At 38.8% G+C, this 23528-nt stretch overlaps 2 protein-coding genes across 2 annotated transcripts in view; both read right to left on the bottom strand.

Annotated features, from left to right (window-relative positions):
• ITGA1 (integrin subunit alpha 1) overlaps positions 1-14304 on the bottom strand; it is a gene marked incomplete at both ends in the record, with an annotated part of 141106 nt that extends 126802 nt beyond the window's left edge. The window contains one exon of the mRNA XM_084233401.1: positions 14244-14304. Within this exon, the coding sequence (XP_084089527.1) occupies positions 14244-14304 (61 nt within the window). The remainder of the gene's footprint in view (positions 1-14243) is intronic.
• On the bottom strand, positions 418-1883 carry PELO (pelota mRNA surveillance and ribosome rescue factor; the record flags this gene model as incomplete). The annotated part of the gene is made up of 2 exons (XM_084233402.1): positions 418-849; positions 1158-1883. The coding sequence occupies 2 exons, from the start codon at positions 1881-1883 to the stop codon at positions 418-420; spliced, it is 1158 nt and encodes a 385-aa protein (XP_084089528.1).
• Positions 14305-23528: the final 9224 nt, after the last annotated feature.

The following is a 23528-nucleotide window of genomic DNA, read 5'->3' as shown; positions in this document are numbered from 1 at the left end:
CAATGTAAACTGAGTATAATCTATTAAAGTATTCCTAAGGAAAGCTTTCATAGCATGAAGTACAGGATTTCATGACCTATTCCTAAGAATATATAGGCACTTGTATTAAATACATAAAACTTTTGCTGCTGAGTACTATAACTCCTAATTCCTTATAAAAACATTTCAATTAAAAGACATTGTAATACATGGAAATTGTTTCCCTTTAGTTTATTGTTTAGTTTGAATACATATCCTGCCAACTGAATACAAGCCCTGCCCACCACAAAATACCTAGTGTGACCAAGTAAATGAGACATCCCTGTAAGAATCACAAAGCGCCACTCTGACAGCTTTCTGTCATCAGGAAGCTGAGAAAATTTATTGAAACAATGAAGGAGTGAGACACAAGGCTGATTCAACTTCAAGTTCCAATCATTAATCTTCTTCAGAACTGGAATCATCCTCTTGGTCAGAGAGTTCAGGGACAGGGAAGCGCAGAATGGCAGCTACTCCAGTCAATTGGCTGAGCTGTTCCCCAGATACGTGAAGACTAGAGAATATCCTAACAGTGCCTGCGTTCTCTTTCACACTGTCCACCAGCCGCACATAACGGCTCCGTGTGGCTACATCCTGGTGCCTGAAGAGCTCATCACTGATTAGCAATGTGTCAATTGCCAAGGCTTCGTTGGCTTTCTCCACTTGCTTGAGTCCATAAAAAGCTCGGTCAGGTTCATGTTGTAACATTTTATAAAAGTCATCCAAGGCTTTCACTTCTCCAGCAGCTTTAGTGTCTGAAAGGCGACTAGCTACAGTAGGGTCACAAAGGGCCTCTTTCAGGGAGTACTTGTGTCCAGAGGAGGCATGTACCTGGAATCACAATTACAAAAGTTAAGACAAAAAAATCTCTTAGAGCAACAATTAATCAGTCCACAAATGGCCCCAAGCCATAAGCACTAATGAGGCTTTCTATGTTTACAGATTTCAGCAAAATTATTATTAAAAACTTGTCATATATTTTACAGTTCTTTTTTTTTTTTTTTTAATCTCACAGTACCAATCAAGTACAATGACTCTCTCTCTCTCTCTCCTTTTATTTTCCCCAGTTTTAAAACTTTAGGAGCAGTTTACACCAATCCCTCTCCCCATTTTTAATTATCCCTAGGTAAGACTTTTACCTGCAGAAATTTGGACCGGTTTTCCAGGAGCACTTTGTTGTCGGTTTTCACTGCTTGTTGAAACATGTAGTCACAGAACTGCTCTCTCACAAATCCTGGGCTGGCCACCAAGATGCACTTTACAACATCGAAGTGTATGTGGCGCTGGATGGCCTGGACCACTTGTTCATAGAATCGCTCCAAGGCCCGGTCATGCTGGGAACAGTTGCCTTTCCGTTTCCTAGGGATGTTCACTTCCACCTTGGCCCGAGTGAGGGTCATGCTAGGCGTGACTAAGCAGATATGGGCAAGGCCTTCCTGCATGACCACAGCAGCCACATCAGCACTCCAGGCTGGGTCACAGGCCTGCTCAATGCGCTCCAGAACCACACTGTCCCACTGTTTCTTGGCCAAGGTGAACTGGCGGTTGGGTTCCAGCTCAATGGTGTGGTAAGCCCCCATCTTGACATACTCATTCTCCTGGATGTTAGTCCCTTTGACCCGAAGCTGGCAGGCCTGAGAGTCGAAGTCAATGGCCTCCACGCAAAGAGTGAGGGTCGTGCGGACACGGTTGCTTCCCACGCTGCCGGTGGAGGACTCGGTCTGCACCTTACGGATGGTGGAAGCGCGCAAGCTGTCGCCCACCTGCACTAGATTGTAGGTGTGCCACATGTCCTCAGGTTCCTCGGGGACCAGGGTCACCTGGCCGGCATTGTCTTTCTCAATGTCTTTCCTCACGAGCTTCATGACCTTGGCAAGGCTCTGAGCCAAACTGGAAGAACCCAAGAAGTCCCCAACCGGGAAGGGGCAGGGAGAGGATGGGGAGTCTAGGCCCGGAAGGGGGCGGGGTCCGGCTCCAATAGGCACTTGTCGGGTAGGAAGGGAACACTCTTAACTCCGACGCAAGAGGCCCCGGGGAACACTTACTTTAGCCCTTTTCTTCTCAGCCTCCGGGAGCGGCGGGCCGAGCCACGGCGAGAAACGCGGCGGCGAACACTTTCCTCCCTGCGGTTCAGCAGCCAGCAGGGACCCAGCTGCTGACGCAACGAAGGCGCAGGCGCAGCCGCGTCCCGCCTCTCGGCGCACGTTTTACGTCCCCAAAAGGGAGGCGGGCGCGCAGGCGCACTAAGCGAGGAGGCGCTCCCGAGAGTGAGGGCAGTGCCCGGAGACTTTGGCGGCGTGTCTTTTACTCTGATGCTGAGCTTGGGCTTCCTGAATTGACTTTTGTGTCCCTATTAGTGAGGAATCTGGGGAGTATGCGGTTGCAAATATATATATATATTTTTTCAGCCGCATACAGCTGCTACTTTACACTTTGCACTTTCTTCTCCGATCCAATTGCAAACTTAACTAAAAGTAAAAGGAACACTCAAAAGTGCAGATTTAGGCCCTAGCATCAAATGATGGTCGCCTTTGCTCCTGCCTTATCCTCACTCAGACATTCCATGTTTAATGGAGTTGGGGTGTCCAGAAGTTTCCTGAAAATAACTGCTCATGGACGTTCTGGGCTCTGAGCAAGCTGCCGAGCTGTTTTCTGCGCTTAGTTACCGTGTCTGCAGGATCTAATTAACCCACAAGTTAAGGCACTGATCCCAGAGGGAAAAGAAACTATCTGTGGAATTTACCCCCGGGTGGACCTCTCAGTGGCTGGACCTGATGTCCTGGGAATCCCAGAACCCAAAGCTGGCAGTCTCAGCTTTCCGCAGCTCAGTAGCCTGTGAAATGTTAAGGATGGGGGGTTGGGTCGCAATAGCTTAGGGCGGGAGCTTCACTTCCAAAGCTGAGCTGAGAGCTGAGCTATGGGAAGTGGAGAAAACCCGATCTACTGCATCTAGCCATACAGATGTGATCTGAAAAGAAAAAAAAAAAAAAATTCCTTAGGTCACTTAGGATTATTTTCCTGCGGGGGTACTGAGGGGGAGTTTGGAGTTTGAGAAATGAGGATTGCCTCTTAAAAAGACCAATGAATTGAAAAAGCCCACAAAGTTTCTTAGGGAATTAAAATGAGGTGGAGGCCAGGGGAGTGCTATATACATATCTTCCCATTCTCTTCTTTACTTTACTGTGTATGCCATGAAAGGGAAGCTTACCACCCTGGACTTGTGAGACAGGGTTAAAACAGAGGTATCTGACTTTGGCACAAGTCTTTTGATAGTCAAGTGACAGTTGCTTTCCTCAGAGATTGTAAGAGAACAGAAAAGTCCTATTTACAGCTTTTGTGCACATTAGAACAGTTAATCATGGTTCTGTTGTCTTTCCTTTCCCTCTCCTTAACTGCTTTACCTCTTCCTTCCTCACCTTCCCACCATATTGAGTGCCCTCACAAAGTTCCTAGCTCATTTCCAAAGGTGGGGGGGAGGGAGGGGGAGAGAGAGAATGAGCACACTTTTAGGTGTTCCTTGAATATCTTTCCACACAATTTCTACTCCAAAGTATGCCAAGGATTAAAAAATCATAAGGCAGGCACATAGGATCTTAATCCATGTTAAGGTTTTATTGCCGAGGTATCATTTTTTATAAACTGTAAAATTCTTTAATTTTCTTTACTGCAGTAGTACTGCATTATAGCATACAAGTTTCAGCTGTGCATCACTGCAAATTAACATGTGTACATACTACATTATTTTCATCAGTAAAAGAAGAGCAGCTATCATTTCTTGAATATTTACCAGGTACTTTCTTATGCTCTTTCTAATCCTTACCTCAAAGGTAAATATTTGTTAACCTTATTTTATATGTTAAGAAAGAGAATTACAGAGGAGAAATGTATTCATGATCACACAACCAATATTCAAATTCAGCCCTCCTTAACACCACGCTCTTTTCTCTTTCCACTACCACAATACTTTATTATGGATGCTTGAAATCATCTCTACAATCATAAATTACTTTCTTTTATCCACTACCACCTCCCCTTAACTGTCACCTTTACCAGTTACAGTCCAACAGCTTAGGAACCAACCTAAAGAATTTGCTAAGCCCCAGTCCTTTCTTTGCACATTTATTATTTAAAAAATATTTAATATTCCTCTTTCCAACATAGTTATCAATTTGCCCAGTCTAGGTCAATCTGCTTGAGAAAGATCTACTATTTTAGAAAAATACATATATTTCTACATTTAAAACCTGTGGTAAGATGTGTGTGTGTGTGTGTGTGTGTGTGTATTTCACTATGAGGGCAAACTGCTTTGGGCTATCTTTTTAAATGCAGATGTACTCGAGTGATTGAACATACTGCAAAATTTTCATAGAATCACTATTTGATCTGAAACATCTGTAGCAGAACTTTTTAAAAATAACTTGCACTTAATTGCTGAATGATCACGTTTTCTCTCATATTTTCTGTTGTAACCTGTGGTATTTCTAGGGCAATTGTTATCTTTTATTTCAAATTGGTGTTCCCATTCTCTATTAATTAAAATCCAAATTCCTAATTTAAGACCTTCATGATCTGGCTTTACAAGCTTTATTTCCCTCTTGTCCCATTTGGCATCCTACATTCCACTAGACTAGTCTTCGTTCCCCATACATCCTGGGATCTTTCTGCTTTGCTGTGTCCCTACTTAAATTTCATTTCTTCTCACTCCTACTTGTATAAATTCTATTTATCCATAAGGACCAATTTAAATATTATCTCAAACTTGAAACCATGCATTATATTCATTGGAACACCTATCTTTTCTTACTTATTGAATTCTGAATGGATCCATCCACTATTTCTTGAAAAGTCCCTTGCATATGAATGGTAAGCTAAGTAGATTAGATGTAAAGTATGGCAGTTATAATGATAATATCACAGACAACTCTTAAGGCACTGGTATTATTATCAACCATAGCTCCTTTAATCTAATAATGATATTTAAAAAGTAATTCCACTTATTTTAAAACTAGTATGTTTATAGCAGTTATATGGTATACAGCAATAAATGTTATTTTCAGTCTTTTCTCAAATTAGCAAAATCATTGCTAGCTTGATTGAGCAAAATCATGATTTAGCTTTGTTGTTTTAAAATCCAATTTTCACTTATTTACTGGCTTTTGGAAAATAGAAACCTCTATATCAGTAACTTTTTATCTGTTTGTCCTATAACATTTTATTTTTATTACTCTCTCCAGGAAAAAAAAAAATGTTTGTGTTGCTAATCTCCAAAAGTTTTCAATTAGAATTTTTTCATACATTTCCAATGTCTCAAAAAGAAAACTGGGGTAGAAGTCAAGTGGCCTGGATTACAATTCTTACTCTGTCACTCATTTTCACTGCAACTTGTGGCAGAACTCAGTCTCATGGAAACCCAGTTTCTTTTACTTGAAAACAGAGGGATTTGGATTCAGGAATTAAAATGGTTTTAATAGTACTGTAATAATATTTAAAATTTTTAAATGATATCCATAATTTCACCTAGTACATTATTTTTTAATATTGTATACTGCCTTTTGAATTCAATACTCCCTTAATCCCATTTTAAAGGTAAAAGACTGATTCTAAACTGAATGCTGGCAGGTTGAGAATCAGTAGATCTGAGTTATGGTCTTTTATAGTTGGATTTTAGCAACTTCAGATAAGTCTAACCTCTATAAACCTAAATTTTTCGGCCTATGTTGTAAGTAAGATTATCTGTCCTCTCTTTCTCATTGGAAAATCTTTATGAGTTCCTAATGAGATTATAACACTTTGTAAACTATAGAGCTTATATACCTCTAAGGTATTATGAAAACCTCTAAGAAAACCTGATTTCAAAAGAGAAATCTGGTTAGAAAAGACAAGGGGCAAGGATTCATATTAATGTGATCATAATTCAGTTTTAGAAAAAATACCTAATTTAGTATACTTCACCAACAGTAAATCTTTTGGGGGCATTTATTTATGCTAGCATCTCTTTCCAAGATATATTTAAGGCTTTCCTACTGCACAGAGTAGTTCAAGCACTTTATTGCTAATTGATTTACAATCCTTCCTATAATAATAATATGTTTAAAATTTTTTTTATGACAAAGACCTAGGTTATAGGCTTCTGAAGGAGGGAACTCTTGTGTGAAAACCTTGTACTTAACATAGCAGCCATTAAATAGTAGCAGCGGCATATATATATTTTTGTTTCCATGTTGTACTTTTTTGCAAGACTTAGTTTTCTGAAACAAAAAACTATTCTTTTCTCTGCTCACAGCATCTTAGAAGCACCTTCCATCATTGCTTCTTTGCTTGTCTATTTTTCCAGGCCATGCTCTTTTTAAGAGCACAGACTACCTTTTGTCTTTGTGTTTTTGGAATGGAATATACAACAATTATAACATGAACTTAGTTACTATGTGAAAGAATGAGTAGCCAATTCTCCTTTAATTCAGTTTTTAACTAATCTATCACTGACTTCTTGACATTGGGAAATTCCATTCTCTTTTATAATGTTACTAAAAGTTTCAAAACAGGATCACCTTTAAATTTTTATATAACTTTTATGTAAGTTTTCAGTTTTTGAGATATTCATGCCAACAAAGTGATTATTCTAAACATGTCTTCTTTTTATTAACATTGAAAAAAGGATCTTAAATGTTTCAAAATAAAGCATAACTTTTTTAAAAAGATTTATTTATGCATACAAGAGCTGGGGTACAGGCCAGAGATGCAGGGGGGGTGGGTGAGAGGATTCACCAGAGACAGAGTGGGGAACAGAACAGGCAGACTGACTGAAGTATACTGCTGAGGGGAGCAGCAGGCGGGAGAGACAGGAGAGGTCTGCTGCGCCATATGGGTTGCTCTCTGGCCAGTCAGGGATTGAACTCCTGCTGCAGAGGCTTCAGATTGCTTCATAATGCAGTGCTTAACCCCTTGCGCCACCAGGGAGGCCCCTTAAGTTTTATTATATATGGTTTGGAAAAAAATCTTTACAGAATAAACAGTCAGATCTTTGATTATGAATATCTAGTGATAAATGCAATCATTTATTTAGAGAGAATGTGCTAACTTCAGATTGTACAAAGATACCCTGTGACCTCCCACAAAAAGTTAAGTGGACAACTGGGAGGATTATTCAGTTTGAATTCAGGCAAAAGGGTAAAAGGGAAAAGGGAAATCTCTAAAGGACCTTGTACTCACTATCTAAATTTCCTGTGATTAAAAATACTTCTTGCAATTGTTATAAAACAATACAAAACCTGCTACCAAATAAACAAAAGCTCATCAACAGAAGTGTGGTTGTGAGTGTTTGTATGTATCCCTATACAGTACAGAATCATTTTACCAAAAATATTACAATAATGTGTATAATTGTAAGGACTATTAAATACTCATGTATTTTCAAACTTCAGTGTTTGGCAAGCTAATGTATAGTTACCATAACAATTTTGAAAGTCCATTGCTATTTGTGATTTTTATTAAGAATATATGATTTATAATAAAATATGTGGACCATTCATCTTAATCATTTACCACTCTAATATGATCTAGGTGTCCTATTCATATTTGAGAATTTGCATCTATTGCAACAAATTTCAGATAATCATTTAAAGAGACAAATGTCTTCACTCCTTTGAATAAAATGATTTTCTATTCAGATTTCTTACTTGTTTGTAGAGATTTACTGTTTGTATAAAATAATATTAATGTTTTTGCACATAAAGTGAATTCTCAACACGAACCAGTACATCTATTTTAATCTCTTAAGAGCTAATTGGCTTTTTAAACTTTTTAAATTATAGAAGATATTAGATAAAAATTAGTTCTCTTCACAAATATATCCTTAGCATTTCCTACCAGCATGAAAGGAGAAAGTTAGGGTTTGCCAAAACTAGAGGCGCTGATCCTATGCATCTGGAACATCCTTTAATTTACTTTGTTGTCACCTTTCTCCTAAAGCTTCCTTTTAAAGGTAGAGTATTCAGAATAAGCTCTGCTCTGGGGATCTGGTGAGGCTGCTGGTGCCAGACAAGCAATTATTCCCTGAATCAGATATAAACCTGGCTCTAGAAGAGAACTAAAGAACAACATCATTCATATCTTTGTATCCAGAAGAGTGTTTTTGAAATCTTTCCATGCAGATATTCAAAATACAAAGAAACACAACAAAAGATTGTCATGTACATATACTATACGTTATTGATTAAATTTTTAGATGCACATTTTCCCATATTTCAACAATTCTGAAACTAGGAGACTTCTAACAATTTAGTAATTATAATTGGATTGGCAGACCTTTTCTTTCTCAGTGCATGAAAAAATGATGCATCATTCAATTGATGCTGTCTTCCATTGAATTTGATATAAATATGGGCAAATGGGGGCCTCCCGGGTGGCACAAGGGGTTAAGACACAACCTATGACGCTGTCTGTAGCCTCTGCAGCACGAGTTCGATCCCCAGCCGGTCAGGGAGCAACCCACATGGCGCAGCAGACCTCTCCTGCTTTGCCCGCTGCTCCCCTCAGCAGTGTACTTTGGTCAATCTGCCTGTTCTGTTCCCCACTCTGTGTCTGGTGAGTCCTCTCACCTCCCTCACCACTGGCCTATACCCCAATTCTAATATGCATAAATAAATAAATCTTTAAATAAATAAATATGGGCAAATGTAAATAGTCCAGCTGGGAATACAATTCAGTAACACAATCTGATCCCTTAAGATGTTATGAATTTGTGTATAGTCTATTCTTTTTGACTCAACATGGGTTCTAAATCAAATTTTCAAGTGTCATTATTCTTAAATGCTAAGTATAATAAATAGACAAAATTCCTGCCTTCACAGAATATATTGCAAGATGGGAAAACAGACAATTAAATATTTAATTATAATATCAGGTGGTGTATTGTAGAAGCAAAGGTGTTGGGGTATACACAAATGGAAAGAAGGGAGTTCAATCCACTCTTGTGGGTTTATTGGAAATGACATTCATCATTGGACTATAGGATCAGTAGCAATGTAAGTAGCTGTTTATGTAAAGGTCCAGAAATTTCAGAAGAGTGAACACAACAAAGGATCTGAAAGAAGCTCAATAATCTTGAGGAGAGGAATGTATTCAGTTCATCTACATTTCTTGACACTTTACTTTCTTTGAGACAGCATACACTTACTCAGTCACAGACCCTTCCGAATAAGCCATCTATTCTGACTTTAACATTGTGGCCACAATACCAAATATCTTTCACTTCAATTTCTTAGCATCATTCAAATACACTATTTTGTGTTTCATACACAGAAGGGCCGTGTAGGTAAAGAATAGCATTTTGATCACTAATTTTGTGAACATATTTTAAACATTAGCTACTTTATAACATCTATCAAGGGGTATATGAAACTCATCAAATTCTAAATCTCATGGGCAATTTGCTAGGTTGGGGGTGAAGGAGCATACAGAATAGCACCCCTCTAAGGAAGTAATATCAACAGTTACATCTGAGGTCCAAAAGTCCATGAATCAAAATAGCCTCATGGCAGCAGGGAAGAAAAATAGGCAAACTATTTAGCATATAGGTTTTTTCTCTATTCTTATTGCCTATTTACTAAACAAACAGAAAAAAATCTATGAATTTATTGTTGCATGTACAGACATCAAAGTAACTAAAGAGTATCACCATCTTCAGTAAGTCCTGACAATCCACTGTGTACTACTAGCGGTCACTTCCATACTACGGATAAATGACTGACTTCCCACATTCAATCAGTCATCTCAATGGACTTCATTTTACATAGGAAACTTTGTCTGTGAAAAAAGTACCAAAAGAAGATCCTTGATCTTAGACAAATCAAAACATTTCTAGAGAGAGGAGACATATAATTCAATGGGGTGTAGTTCAATATTTATATATATATATTTTTGAGTTATTTATTTATTTATACAAGAACCGGGGCACAGGCCAGATTTGTGGGGAGGGTGAGAGGATTCACCAGAGACAGAGTGGGGAACCGAACAGGCCGATGGACAAAGACACTGCTGAGGGGAGCAGTGGGAGAGACATGAGAGGTCTGCTGCGCCACGTGTGACCCTCGCTGGCCGGCCAGGATCGAACCTGCACTGCAGAGTCTGCGCACAGCTGTAGTAGACTGTGTGCTGTAGTCAACTGCCTGCGCCACCAAGGGAGGCCCAATATTTATATTCTTTTTTTTTTTTTATAGAGGCATGTTTTATTTATTTATTTATTTGTTTGTTTGTTTTGTTTATACATGCACTGGGTACAGTCAGAAGCGCGGGAGGGTGAGAGAATTCACCAGAGCCAGAGCGGGGAGCAGAGCAGGCAGATGGACCGAAGTACACTGCTGAGGGGAGCAGCGGGCGGCAGGAGAGGTCTGCGCGCCATGTGGGACCCTCCTCTGGTGGCCGGGGAGCAGCCGGGGATCGAACTGGCGCCGCAGAGGCCGCGGGCAGCTTCGCAACCCAGCGCTCAACCGCTGCGCCACCGGGGAGGCCCCCAATATTTATATTCTTAATAACCAACAATAGTAGTCTTATTTGAGTTATAATTAATATACGGTAAGACATCTTCTAATTTCACTATATACCTAAAAGAAATGAAATAACAGACCCACTTGCATCATTAATTAGATCTTTATCAAAGTCTTCTGGACACTTATGCTTGAATTTCACATGTACAGGATTGAGTGAGATGAAAGTGGACGTATTACAAGCCTAAATGGCATATTATTTCAAAGCATGAAGTTTGAGGCCAGAGTTCTGAGCTGAGTTGGGTGACTATGGACAAATTAATTTAACCTCTTAGCATTTTGGCTTCTTCATCTCAAAAACATCAATAATCATTCCAAAATTTTCCCTTGTTTGAGAATTAAGGAAGTAATACATGCCCAGTTCTTGGCTTGGGTTCTCACACACAATACATTCTCAAAATATGTCTTGTTGTCAGCATGAAGTTATGCTAGTTTTCTCCATTATTGTTTGTCTTGACCTTTGTTCCCTGGGAGATTGAATTCTGCTATTTAAATACGGCCAATGGGAGGGCTGACCAAGACATTAAAGGGTGGGAGGGAAAAGAGAGATGTTTATTTCCCCTACTCTCACCCAGCTAGACATACGTCAATTTTGGAACTAGCTGCAATGCTCTTTTATGACCAGAGCTCCTTCCCATGGCCTCCCTCCTAGAGCCCAAGTTCACAGTCAAGCTGATACTGATACCTCTTTAGACCTAGGTGTGGGAATGACATTTCCTCCCACTGCTAATTATCGTTGGTAGGCACTCCACTATTTTTGGTCACTCCTTTAAATGCCTCTGCACTAAGCCCCTTTATTTAATTTTCTTCAGTTAAACTCTTTATATGCCATTTTTTCTGATGAGATTCTAACATACATAAATAAAAAGGACTTCATTGGGACATAACTAAAGATATCTTTCTAGATGAATTATTTTTAAAAACAAATACAATATAGTTTTAAATCTAATGGGAAGTTTACTGGGATGTCGGTAGTTTGTTATTATGATGTCAAGTCAGTTTTGAAGGCTGGAGAGTGTTTGTTTAGATAGCAGGGGGTGGTGGAAAGGAAGGGTGGAGTGCTTTTCTGGATACATGAAACAAGATCATATCCATGGTAGCAAAGTGAGCATGAGGATTATGGGAAAGGTAAGGAAATGTAACTGGCTATCACGGACAGTTTATATTTTGGGGCTTTGGAAGGCAGAATAATACATCTATGTCCTAACCCCTGGAATTTGCGATTATGTTATCTTTTATGGTAAAGGCACTTGGCAGATGTGATTAAATTGAAGATCTGGAGATGCAGAAAACATCGTGGATTATCCAGGTGGTAGATCCAATGTAATTAGAAGGGTTCTTAGAAAGAAACAGTAGATAAAGAGATGTGATGATGAAGCAGGGTCATAAGAAAAGATTTGAAGATGTTACTCCGCTGACTATAGGTATGCATGAGGGAGCCACAAACCAAGAAATGCAGGTGTCCTCTGGCAGCTGGAAAAGATTAGGAAAGGGCTTGACCCCAGGGCTTCCAGAAAAAAAATGAAGCTCTGCTAATACCTTAGTCCAGTGGGATTTTTGACCAACAGATCTGTAAAATTGGAAATTTGTCTTATTTTAGACCAATACATCTGTGGCAATTTGTTACAACAGTAATAGTAAACTCTTATACAGGAGGTAAGAAAAAGGGTAACAATGCAAACTCTGCATGGTCAGTGAAGAATTTTGTAGTTTATCGGAAAGATAACAAAGAGCCATCAAAGACTTTTGACTGAATAATAAGATATAGTGAAAATTGTGTACTGGAGGATGGATGAGTGGTTGGGTTCAGAATGGACACATAAAATGAGCTCTACAGTGGTGAGCATGGGTGGATGTGGTAATGTGACTGCATATTAGGTGTGGACACTATGAATTAACGAGGAATTTCCAAGGAAACCAATATGATGACTGACACTGTTGCATTATAAAATGGCAAAAATATAGACTATCTGAGGAACCTGTTGATTCTGAGACAATAGCATTTAAAATTTTAAATTTCAATATAATTGAACAGCATAAATAGATATCTACCTATACACAAAAGGGAACTAAATATTATAATTTAGAAATATCTATAAATTATTTTTGAGTCCCTTCCTGTATTCAGCAAGGTACATTTCTACCCCAACAGTTGTAGAAAACCTACAGTATGCCTTGTGACTGTAAAAAAATACACATATATGAAATTATAACTTGTCAACCTCTTTCTTAAAGTTTCATTCTTGTCCTTTCAAAGGATATGAAAACTTTTTTTGAACATTTCAGTATGAGCATCTGTTGATTTGGTAGAATAAAAAAGTTACAACGTAAGTATTTAGCAAACTATCCAGATTTTTCACTGCAACAGCAACCAAAAAAATGCAAACAACCTCCAAAAAACTGGAATTGGACAGTTCAAATATGTGTAAAGTGTAGTAATGTTAATCCTTTCCCCCTAACAGTAACAGTAGCTCATGAAGTTAAATCATTCATTGGCTGTAAAGCTGTTCAGAACTCACCACTGTTTGGATTATTGGACATTTCCTGAGTAGTGGAAAATGTTTAGAAGAAAAGCCAGAAGCTCATTATTAATTATTTTTACGCCACCTTACAATGAAAAACACTTTTGCTTGCCCATAATTCATTTCTAAATGATCTTCATAATAGTTAACAACGCTTGATCATCCAACCCAGCCTAAACTGGCTGGATCCTCTCTATTTTTAATGCTAAAATGCTAAATTAATATGTACTAACAAGTATAACAGCAGTAGAAACACTGAACAAATGAATATTGATGATATACCAAGTCTGCCATTAATTAAACTATTAACCAGGTAATTTGCTTTCACACAAAGATTCACTCATTTGCCTTCTTTCTTCCTCCATTGCAACTTTTCCCCCCTTAATCGGTAACTGATGAAAAAAGATCTGATCTTGGGTTAATAATTTGGAAAACCTTGAGAAAATGCTATGATTCAGCCTTTTTCTAAAGTGGATATAACTTTGTATCTCCAATCTAATCTAGTATTTTCATGTCCTTTCTTTAAAAGTACCTAACTAAGTGAAATTAACACCACCACATTTTGTATTCTAAAAGATATTTAGTGTGAATGCTGGCTCTTACTTCCTCAATTTCAAAAATATTCCTCCTCCTGGGTGCTTCATATAGAAATATTATCTCGGTAAGAGGAAAATTTGGGCTTAGTCCCTCTTCCCTAGCTCTGGAACACAAAGATCGTCAGTACTTGACAGCAGGAAAATGCCTACTCTAGAGCAACCTGAGGGTAGGAACTCTGCCTATGAATCAGGCGCCCTCGCATTACCTCCCTCCAAAAAAGGGACCGTGGGAGGAGGCATCCACCAGGTCCTAAAATACAATGCATTTTGTCAAAACAACTTTAATTGGAAAAGTCGATTCAACCTTATAAAGTTTTCAGCAATACTCTCTTCTGCCATTGCAATGGGGAAGGGTTTTGAAAACAGGAAAACGAATGCCTGGCAAAACTTAAGCGCAAAGCCTCCTTCTGTTACCCCAACCTGCCCCGACTACCTGGAGCGCCAGAAAGCGGATCTGCGCCCCCCAACTCCTCTCTGGGTCTCAGTTCTGTGTACCTCCCTCCCCACTTTAAAGCCCGAGGACCGCGCGCAGAAGATGCTCAGAGAAAAGCGGGGTGGCTCACCGGTGAAGAACCAGCAGCAGGCGACAGCGACCCCTGGGCAGGGGCGGCGCGGAGGGGCCATGGTCGGGGAGGGCGCAGCGCCCGAGGACGCGCCGGATCCGAGGGCTGGAGCTGGCTGGGCGCCGGAGCCGCGCGCTCTTGGTCACTGCGCCGGGGGACTCAGTGTCCGGCCCTTGTCAGCCGCGGCGCCCAGAAGCCGCAGAGTGATTTCCTGTGCTTTAGACAAATGCCTTTAAGTTCGCTCCACGCTTTTCATATCCCAGAAGGATTGCCACATCGCCGCCCCTTCGAGCTCCGGGTCTCTGCAATTCCACTGGCAGCTTCCCAGGGTCTGTTCGAGACATGGACAAATAAAGCCAGCCTCGCGGGTCCGTGTTTAGGCTAAAGTCCATGAGCTACAAAACAAACCTTAAAGGGACATCTGCCTTTCATTGAGAGGGTGTCCCCCTCTCGGTGCCAAATCCCTAAGGTGATAGGAAGGCGGGCGTAGGCTGGACGTTCGGAGGGTGTCGCCAGCCCGGAGCTCCGCCTTTGCACGCCTTACTTCTCTCCGGTCGGGCCCGGAGCGCACTTAGCAAGTGCTGGGGTTCCTAGGCCCTTCAGGGGGAGGCTGCTTTCTGGGGATCCGATGGCGCAGCAAGGATCAGACCTTCTGCGTAAGTGAGCAGATTTGACTGTCCCTTTCACTCGAACTTCGCTGTGGCATCATCTCCCACTAAGTGGAGGGGCATCCACCCTGTCCAGCTCTGTTTAGGGTTTTGCTGCTTTTCCCTTATGCTTCATTTGCTGCATTTATTGAGATTTTCCTGCAGATAAGCTTCTCTTTTTTTTTTTTTTTTTTGAGAGAGAGAGGATTAGGGTAAGCCAAAGAAAAAGAGAAACAAGTTTGGAAGAAAAAAAGAAAAAAAAAAAAGCGGGGTGCAAGAGGGAAAGGAAGAGAGGAAAACCATCTCCTTAAAATGGAATGTGTGTGGGCTATTTTGTTTAAGCTGAATTAGGATGTTTGTACATGGGAACTGACCTTAATAAAGAAAGCAGAACACTGTTTCATTTCTTCTTGCCACAGATTTTTATAAGTAAGAGTGTATTAAATTGTATTCATGTTACTCTGTCCTCTACCACTCTCCCCCCCCCCCCCCCCACTGTAGGGATCAAAGAATTGGGAAGTTCAGTTGACTGATGCTGGGGTTGGTATCCTTCCCTGGAGATGAGGCCAGAAGAAGTGCTCAGGGCTTTGCAATGCTTCCCTTGTCTGGTGAGTTGTACAGCCTCCCTGAGTCAAGAGCCACAGCCACATGTAAACTTCACTGACTACTGCTATTTTTAAAGCAGCTGTGTCTTGGTAGAAGAAGCCAATGAGTGGATTTGTGTACACAGGTGGTGGAAAGAATACATTTCATTCAATTCAGGTCAATAAAATTCAGTGAAATGCAATAACTAATTGAGTATCTCAGTGGAGCAGGACTAGGGCTAGGCAGAACAAGAGTGCCACCCAAAGGAGGACACATAGACTGGTACGTAACACAGGTGGCAGAGCACAGGTAACCCAATGGAAGGGCAAGGAAAAGCACACAAGCTTGCTTGAATTAGATTGCCAAAGAGAACTTTGCTTAGAGATTATTTAGGCTTCTTTGCCTGCGTTTAAGTGCTCTGATAGCCTAGTTTGTCTTTCCTATCTCTCTCCCAGCTTCATTAACTTGCTATCAACAAACTGCCTCCTACTGTTCCCCTTTTGGGAAAGCTTTGCCTGGGATGCTTTCCCTGTGTCCATCTCATCTCCCTGTCTATAGTGTCAATTGTCCCTGTCCATAGTACTTTGCATGATAATCAGTAAGGACATTTAAAAATCACAATAAATACCCAAAAATATTTCTCCAAAAATGTTCAGTTTTCAGGAACAGATGAGTGTGTATGTGTGTGTACATGTGTGTATACGTATGTATATATACATACATGTGCATATATGTAGAATTTGACAAAATTTTAATAGATTGAACTAGAAAAATGAAAGAGAAATTACAAAATTACATTAAATTGAAATATAATAGGGTTAAGATATGATATGATCAGGTTATCATTATTGGGAATTTTACCTTCTTTTTGGATTAACAAATATTTTTAATTCTAACTTTTAAAATATCTCTGCTAAAACTTACAAACAAGTAATGGTAACTACCACTACCACTGTTGTGGTTGTTAATTTTCATGTTTTGTGAATCTTTTGGCAACATCTATTGATCTTAATGTAAAATCAATGCAAATGTAGAGATCGAGATAAAAGCTCTTGCTGATGTTTGATATTTAGAACAAGTGCTTATTTTCTGAACTTCAATAAATCTAAACACAACTCAATGCCACTTCAGCTATTTTGTTAACCAGTCTTATCCTGATGGATAAGAAGCCTTGCTACTGAGTGAACTGAAGCCAAAAGAAAATTAAAAACTAGGCTAACAAACTAGAACTTAGTTGAGGTCACTTGATGGCAAATGTTAAGCTCTAGACTTTTCAGCATATGCTTTTCTATTATAGATGAGATCTAATCTAATCAAATCTCTTTTAGGGTTTGGAATTAGGAGTGAAAATTAAAGGTACAATATAGGCAAGCATTGATTTATAGTGATTCACATCTAACATTCATATAATTTTAGAATGCAATGCTACTTTAATAAAAAGTTGAAAGTATATGTCTTCTCTCCTCCCCATGAAAAATAACAAGTATACCAATTGGCTAGAGAGTGGACTGATTAAGAATTTGGAAAGTAGAGTTTATGAAGTAAGGTAAAAGTGATTGGGATCACTGACAAATAATCTCAGAATTAAAACCATATATTCTGTACCAAAACCATATGGTCTGTATTCTCACTGGAGGTGCTCTGCTATATGCTATAAATGACTGGAATAAGCAAGACTTTGGAGTTACCCTGCTTGCACTGCAATCCTGGAACTTCCATGCGATAGCTGTGTGATTCAGGAAAAGTGACTTAATTTCTCTAAGCCTCAGTTTTCTCAGTTGTAAAATGGGGATGATAATATTGTTTCTCTCTGAAGATTGTTTGAAGATTAAGTGACACAAACAAAAGCACTTGGCACAATGCCCCTGTTAAAATAAGTGCTTAGTAGAAATGAATCATTCTTTTTTCCCAGTAGGAGGAGAATTAATGTCAGATATACAATGGAAATACGGGGCAGGCCCCGTGTGGGGCAAGCCCCGTGTGGGGCAAGCCCTATAGGAAGTGATAAATATATATATATTTTCCCCCTTTCATTTTCCTTCCTACTCTTCTTCCCCCTTCTTGTGAGGCTGACTTTTTTCCCAGATGAGGATTGGCCCTTCAGAAAATAGGAGGAGAAATGAAGCTGAGCATATGGGAAATGATCTAATTTGATTAAAGTCACAAATAGAACTTGAATGCTTGGCTGAAAACATCTCCAACAACTCCCACTATTGTTTCTGGAGTCTTTGCTTTTAGAATATTTACTTTGGATTAGGGATGTATCTTGATTATATCCCTATAAAGTGGGTACACATTAATATATCAGAACACCTTATGATATTAGCAAGGATTTACTTTTCAAATTAGCTAGCTGTCAAAGGGTTTAAACAAACAAACAAACAAACAAAAAACCAAAAACAAGAGAAGAAATTTTCACCAAGGGCTTGGAAATAGAAGAGGATCTATGATCTGCTTCGGGTATATGCCAGGGTTCTTTGGTGGCAAGATCATGGATTTTTAAAGCCACAGAATAAATAAGCAACAGCATGTGGATAGGGGAATGGTATAAATTTTACTCCATAGTAAATATTTTTTAAATTTTTGTATGTTAAAATAACAGATTTTTATAAGAAAAATGCAAAATGATGCTTTAACAATGTTATATATGCAATTTCAAATAAATTTTAAGGTGGCATCAAAGTGAGCTTTTACCCTCCCTCCCTCACTGTGAAATATTTGGAATGAGAGATGATGTCCACAGCTCTGCAGCAGCTTTTGTTTTTACCAAGATTTCACAAAAATTTAGATTTAGAGATTCTGCTATTCTGTAGTCAGGAGGATACACTCCAAGACAGTGATGTTAACTCAAAGGTCTAACCCATATGGGAAGCCTTGTCTAGTTCAATAATTTTTAAGTTCTGCTATGTACTTGACTCCAGGGCTAAGTTTTGCAAAGGCAAAAAATGGGTAGGACAGTTGTTTTTCTACTGAAATCTGCTGCCCATTAATTTCCTTCATTTGTAATTAGTAACAGAAAACAAACAGTATAATTCTCAGTTCTAACACTGACATGTTTGAGTTTAACTCAGTTAAACAGTCTACTGAACTTACCGTATTAATTGTTACAACTTGAGACTCTCCTATTGCTTCTTTCATGACCAAAATAAAGTCCCAGTGATCTGGAGCTTGAACTTCACTACCAACCAACTATTTTTTTCTTTGTTGTTGCATAATGTTCTTGTGTGAATGTTTTTTCACTTAAAATATAAAATAGGTGTTCCTCCACCCTATTTCCTGAACAAGTATGTGCCAGAAACCTGATCCAAAGACATTTGGACAACTGGTGCTTATGAAAAAAAAAAAAATGACTTTAGAGTCCTGGTGAGGCACAATTCTTAAAACTGTAGGAAAGTTCTCTAAAATTTATTGGAAGACTTCAAAATGAATGACACACTAAGGCTGCAGTAGGGGAGGGAGAAACAGGGTGGTACCCTGGCAGAAATTTTCAGTTCGTGGTACTCTCTGACTCAGAATAACCATCTCTGATGGGCAGGAACATTTGAGCTGCATTACTGGATCCCATAATTTGAAATAGGAGTTAATTATATTTTAAGCTGTTTAAGCTGAGGTAAACGCTCAGATTATTTGGGCAGCCTGATTTGGTTATTTTAACTAATTTGTGAAAAAAATAAATCAAGTAAATGGGCCCTAAAATGCCAAGATTGCAACAAATAAATGGTTAGTTATTAATCAAACCAAAAAGATTGGTATCCTTGCAGTAAGACTCCATTACTAAATATATACATGGGAAAACACCCTGTTTAACAGAAAGTAATTATATCAAGGAAAGGGGAGTCTATTATTTGCCTCTGAAATAATAACACTTAAGTAGCTTTTTTTTTTTTTTGCAATTATGTGGCTGTTTTTCATTTTCTCTGCTAGACCATAATCTATACCAAGACAGTCAATGACTCATTTTCAGTACCTGGGGCTTCTGCCCCAATGTCATTCATTCATTCAAACATCAATGGAGTTGCTTCTCTGCAGCAGGACATCTATGTTCTGGGGATTCTCTGCCTTTACAAGCATAATGCTTGGCCATATCCTCAAGAAAATTCACAAGCTACCTAGATACATGCAGTAAACGATCTTTCTATTTACAACGATGAGCCCCTTGCAATAGAGGACAACGTCAATGGGAGGTAAAAGTCATTTAGAGATAGAATTTAACCTTGCAGAGAGTAGACAAGGAGTTCATGGACAGAGAAAAATGGTATTTGGGCACTTTAAGTAGACACAATGTGAAATGGGGGAATAGATTAAAATAGAAGTGAAGCAAGGAAAATGAAGTTGAGTCCATATTTGAAAGGATCTTAAAAGGTTGCCAAGAAATTTGGAATTTTTATAAGCATAGAGTATTTTCACAGTCTGAATGACACATTCAGACATATTTTTTTGCTCAGTTTCTCTTTTTTCATCTTATTTGTTTGCTGAAGTGACTTGATGTGATCTCATTTTTTAAAAAGATTTATTTATTTATTTATACAAGCACTGGGTGCAGTCCGAAGTGCGGGAGGGTGAGAGGATTCACCAGAGCCAGAACGGGGAACAGAACAGACAGTCTGATGAAATACACTGCTGAGAGGAGCAGCGAGCTAGACGGAGAGGTCTGCTGCGCCATGTGGGACCCTCACCACAGGCCAGGGATCCAACGGGTGCTGCAGAGGCTGCAGGGAGCTTCGCAGCCCAGCGCTCAACTGCTACGCCACCGGGGAGGCCCTGATGTGATCTCATTTTTATAGAAGAAATGAAACAGATTAAAGCCAGGAAACATACTATGAAATTTTATCTCCTTAATTTTTATGCAAGCCTTCTTTAAGGAAATTTATATTTTTAACATCAATAAGTACAATTATATGCATTACCAGAATAAAGATGGAAGAGTTGACATTTGTCTCTGACAAAAAATCATAAACAATCTGAAAAAATAATCTTTGGTGATTCTTTAGAAACTTGAAGAAAATGAAAATAAAGTCCCTTACCATGATGTCTAAAGGAATTTTGGACATTTTAGTTGTACATCATATAATAGGTATTTGTATATTAGTAAAGATATACTGTGGTACAGGCAATTGTCTGCTTTTTGGATCTAAGGCTAATTGCTGGGATGAAAGGAATCATGAACGCATCATCATACAAGTCTTCTATGTGACAAGACTACTTTTAAAGGTCCTTTACTGAAAGGAGATCATTTAGTATGGACATAATAGGTACAGGTGTACAATATTAGAACAAAGAAAAGGGAGAAGTATTTCCAGCATTATAGAGTAAGGGCCTCCAAGACCTACTCCTCTGTGGTAGCCATAAGAAAGTTGGTAAAAATAGTCAAAATCAATTTCTTTAGAATTCTGGAATTAAACTAAGAGTTTGAAACGAGAAAAAAGCCAAGAAAAATAGCTGATTCTTGAAAAACAGCAAATTCTAGGGCACTTTAATTTTCACTTTTCACAAGCTCCCCCACCTCCCCTCAGCAGCTTTGTGGTAGCTTAGAAGTAAAAGGCCTCACAACTGGAGTAACTATGAAAACCAGCAGTGGAGCTGTTACTGTAGGTGGCAGAGCAAGTTTGGATCCCTCCCAAAGCAGGGTCCCAAGAGCTTTACCCCTGTTTGACCTGAATGGCAGCTCCAGCTAAAGCCTCATTTTCAACACTTATCTTTTTTTGGCCTGACTTGGTCTCTGTGAAAGGAGACTTATCTCAAGGACATCAGTTAAAAAAAATAAGTGGTCATTGTTTAAAACTAGAGAAGCCAGAGGCACCAATCCAGTTAGGGGTAGCAAGAAGCTGATAAAAACATAATAGGAAAAACTGGGGCCTTAGCTATCTGTAGGAAATTTGCAGATTCTACCTATTTCTCAGACTCTGGAGATACATGTGCATGTGCAGGGCTACATATATGTTCTGGAAAAAAACTTATAAAGAGCCTAATTTTGCTTTGTGATTGACCTTAAAACATGCAATTAGGAAATGAAGGCTAAGGCAGAGTTGTGAATTACTAGATCATTGAAGATGTGTCCTAACTTGCACAGAGAAATTGCTTCAGCAAAAACTTAAAGAATTAATGCTTCAAGGTATTAAACAGAAATATCTGTTTAACCATTAAGTGACCATTAAGCTAATCAGATATTTCAGATATCATAAAAAACAAAGAATAAGGACCTTACGGAATTAGTCCTGGAAAGTCACTTAATAAACACAATAGCAGCAGCAGCAACAACAGTGAGCAAGAACAAAAAACCCTAATGATACCGGAATTGTCAGGTCTAGTCTCTCAGCCAGGAACCGATCCCAGGCTACAGGGCAACGCCAGAGCCCCAGCCACTAGACTCCCCAAGGGTTGGTGTCTCACGAAGCCGCAGCAGGAACTTCGCAGACGCTCAGGCAAGCAAGCGAGAAGAGGCAGGTTCGTTTATAGAAAGAAAAAGTTTATTGAGGAGAAAAAGAGCAGAAATAAAGTGGGACTCCCAGGCCAGGGAACCAGGCCTGGGAGAGGCAAGGAAGCCAAAGTGGAGTCGTGTCTCAGGGAATATATACTTTCTTTCCCTGATTATTCTAAAGCTCCACTAGTCTCTTTGTGATTGGTCAGTTCTCGGCTGTCTCACTTAATTTGCTACTGAGTGGGGGAATCTTCACATTCCTTATCTAACAGGTTTGTCTTTCCCCATTTGTTACATTTTTATCTTTATGGCCTAGTCTTCTGGGAGAGCATCTCCACACTTTATCACCTGAAGAAAACCAGGACCATCCTGGATATTGTCCGTGGTGCTGGAATGTTTGTTTTTCCCATTTTGTTAACAATGGTTCTGGGATGTTTGTTTTTCCCAGTGGAATTGGTTACATTCCCTTGGTTGTCCTTATCTCTGAAGCCTCCCTAAATTCTTCAGAGGTCCCCTCCTGCACTGTCCCTAAAACTGCCTAATTTCTAGCTTGCCCTGTGTCTCACTAAGAAATGAAAAATCTGATTTCTAGAATTGAGATATTATTATAATATCTTAAATGTCTCATTTCCACAAAAAAAAAAAAACACTTTTTTGGTGTTGGTGAAAATTTTGTGCAATAAAGTATGTACACACATAAAAAGCAGTAATAGAAACTGTCACTTAGAAATCTTGATGTTGGCCATAATAGAAAAAAACTTTAAATGAGTTATAATAAAAGTCTTTAATGAAATGAAGAAGCTATCTCTAAAGAATTCAATAAAATATGAGAATGATGTCCCACCAAATACAGAATACCAGTAAAGAATAGATATTATTAAAAAATAGAAATAATGAAATTGAAAAGTACCATCGCTAAAATAAAAAATTGATTAGAGGGGCTCAACAGCAGATTTGTACTGAAGAAATTATATAATCTGAAGCTGAAGAAAGTATCCAGTCTGAGGAATAGAAAAAAAAAAAAAAAGAATAAAAAAGTAAACAGAGAACTATGAGACATCACCTATACCAAAATATGTATGATGGAAGTTCCAGAAGAAGGAAAAAGAGAGGCCAGAAAGGATATTTGAATAAATAATGCTTGAATGCTTACAAATTTGATGTGAAATAGTAATATTCATATCCAAGATGCTTACTGACACAAACTATTTAAAATCCAAAAAGATCCGTACCTTGACTCATTGTAGTCATACTGTTGAAATCAAAGAAAAAAGAGAGAATAACAAAGTTTAAGAGAAAATTGCCTAACATGTACAAGGAATTCTCTGTAAGATTGTTGATTTCTCTTCAGAAATCATTAAGGTCAGACTAGAGTAGAATGACATATTCAAATTTCTGAAAGAAAAGGATAATCCGATCCAGCAAAACTGTCCTTCAAAATCTAAAGGGACAAATAGATATTCCCACACACAGAAATGTTGAGATATGTTGTTGCTAGCAGACCTGTCCATAAGAAATAGTGAAAGAACCCATTCTGAATGAAAAGACATTAGACAGTAACTCAAATTCTTTTTTTTAATAATTTTTAAAATTAATTTATTTATTTATACAAGAACCGGGGTACAGGTCAGATGC

This window comes from Talpa europaea (genome assembly GCF_964194135.1).
Source record: "Talpa europaea genome assembly, chromosome: 5".
Lineage (NCBI taxonomy): Eukaryota > Metazoa > Chordata > Mammalia > Eulipotyphla > Talpidae > Talpa > Talpa europaea.
Note: the sequence above shows the minus strand (reverse complement) of the source record. Positions and strands in the feature narration are given on the sequence as shown.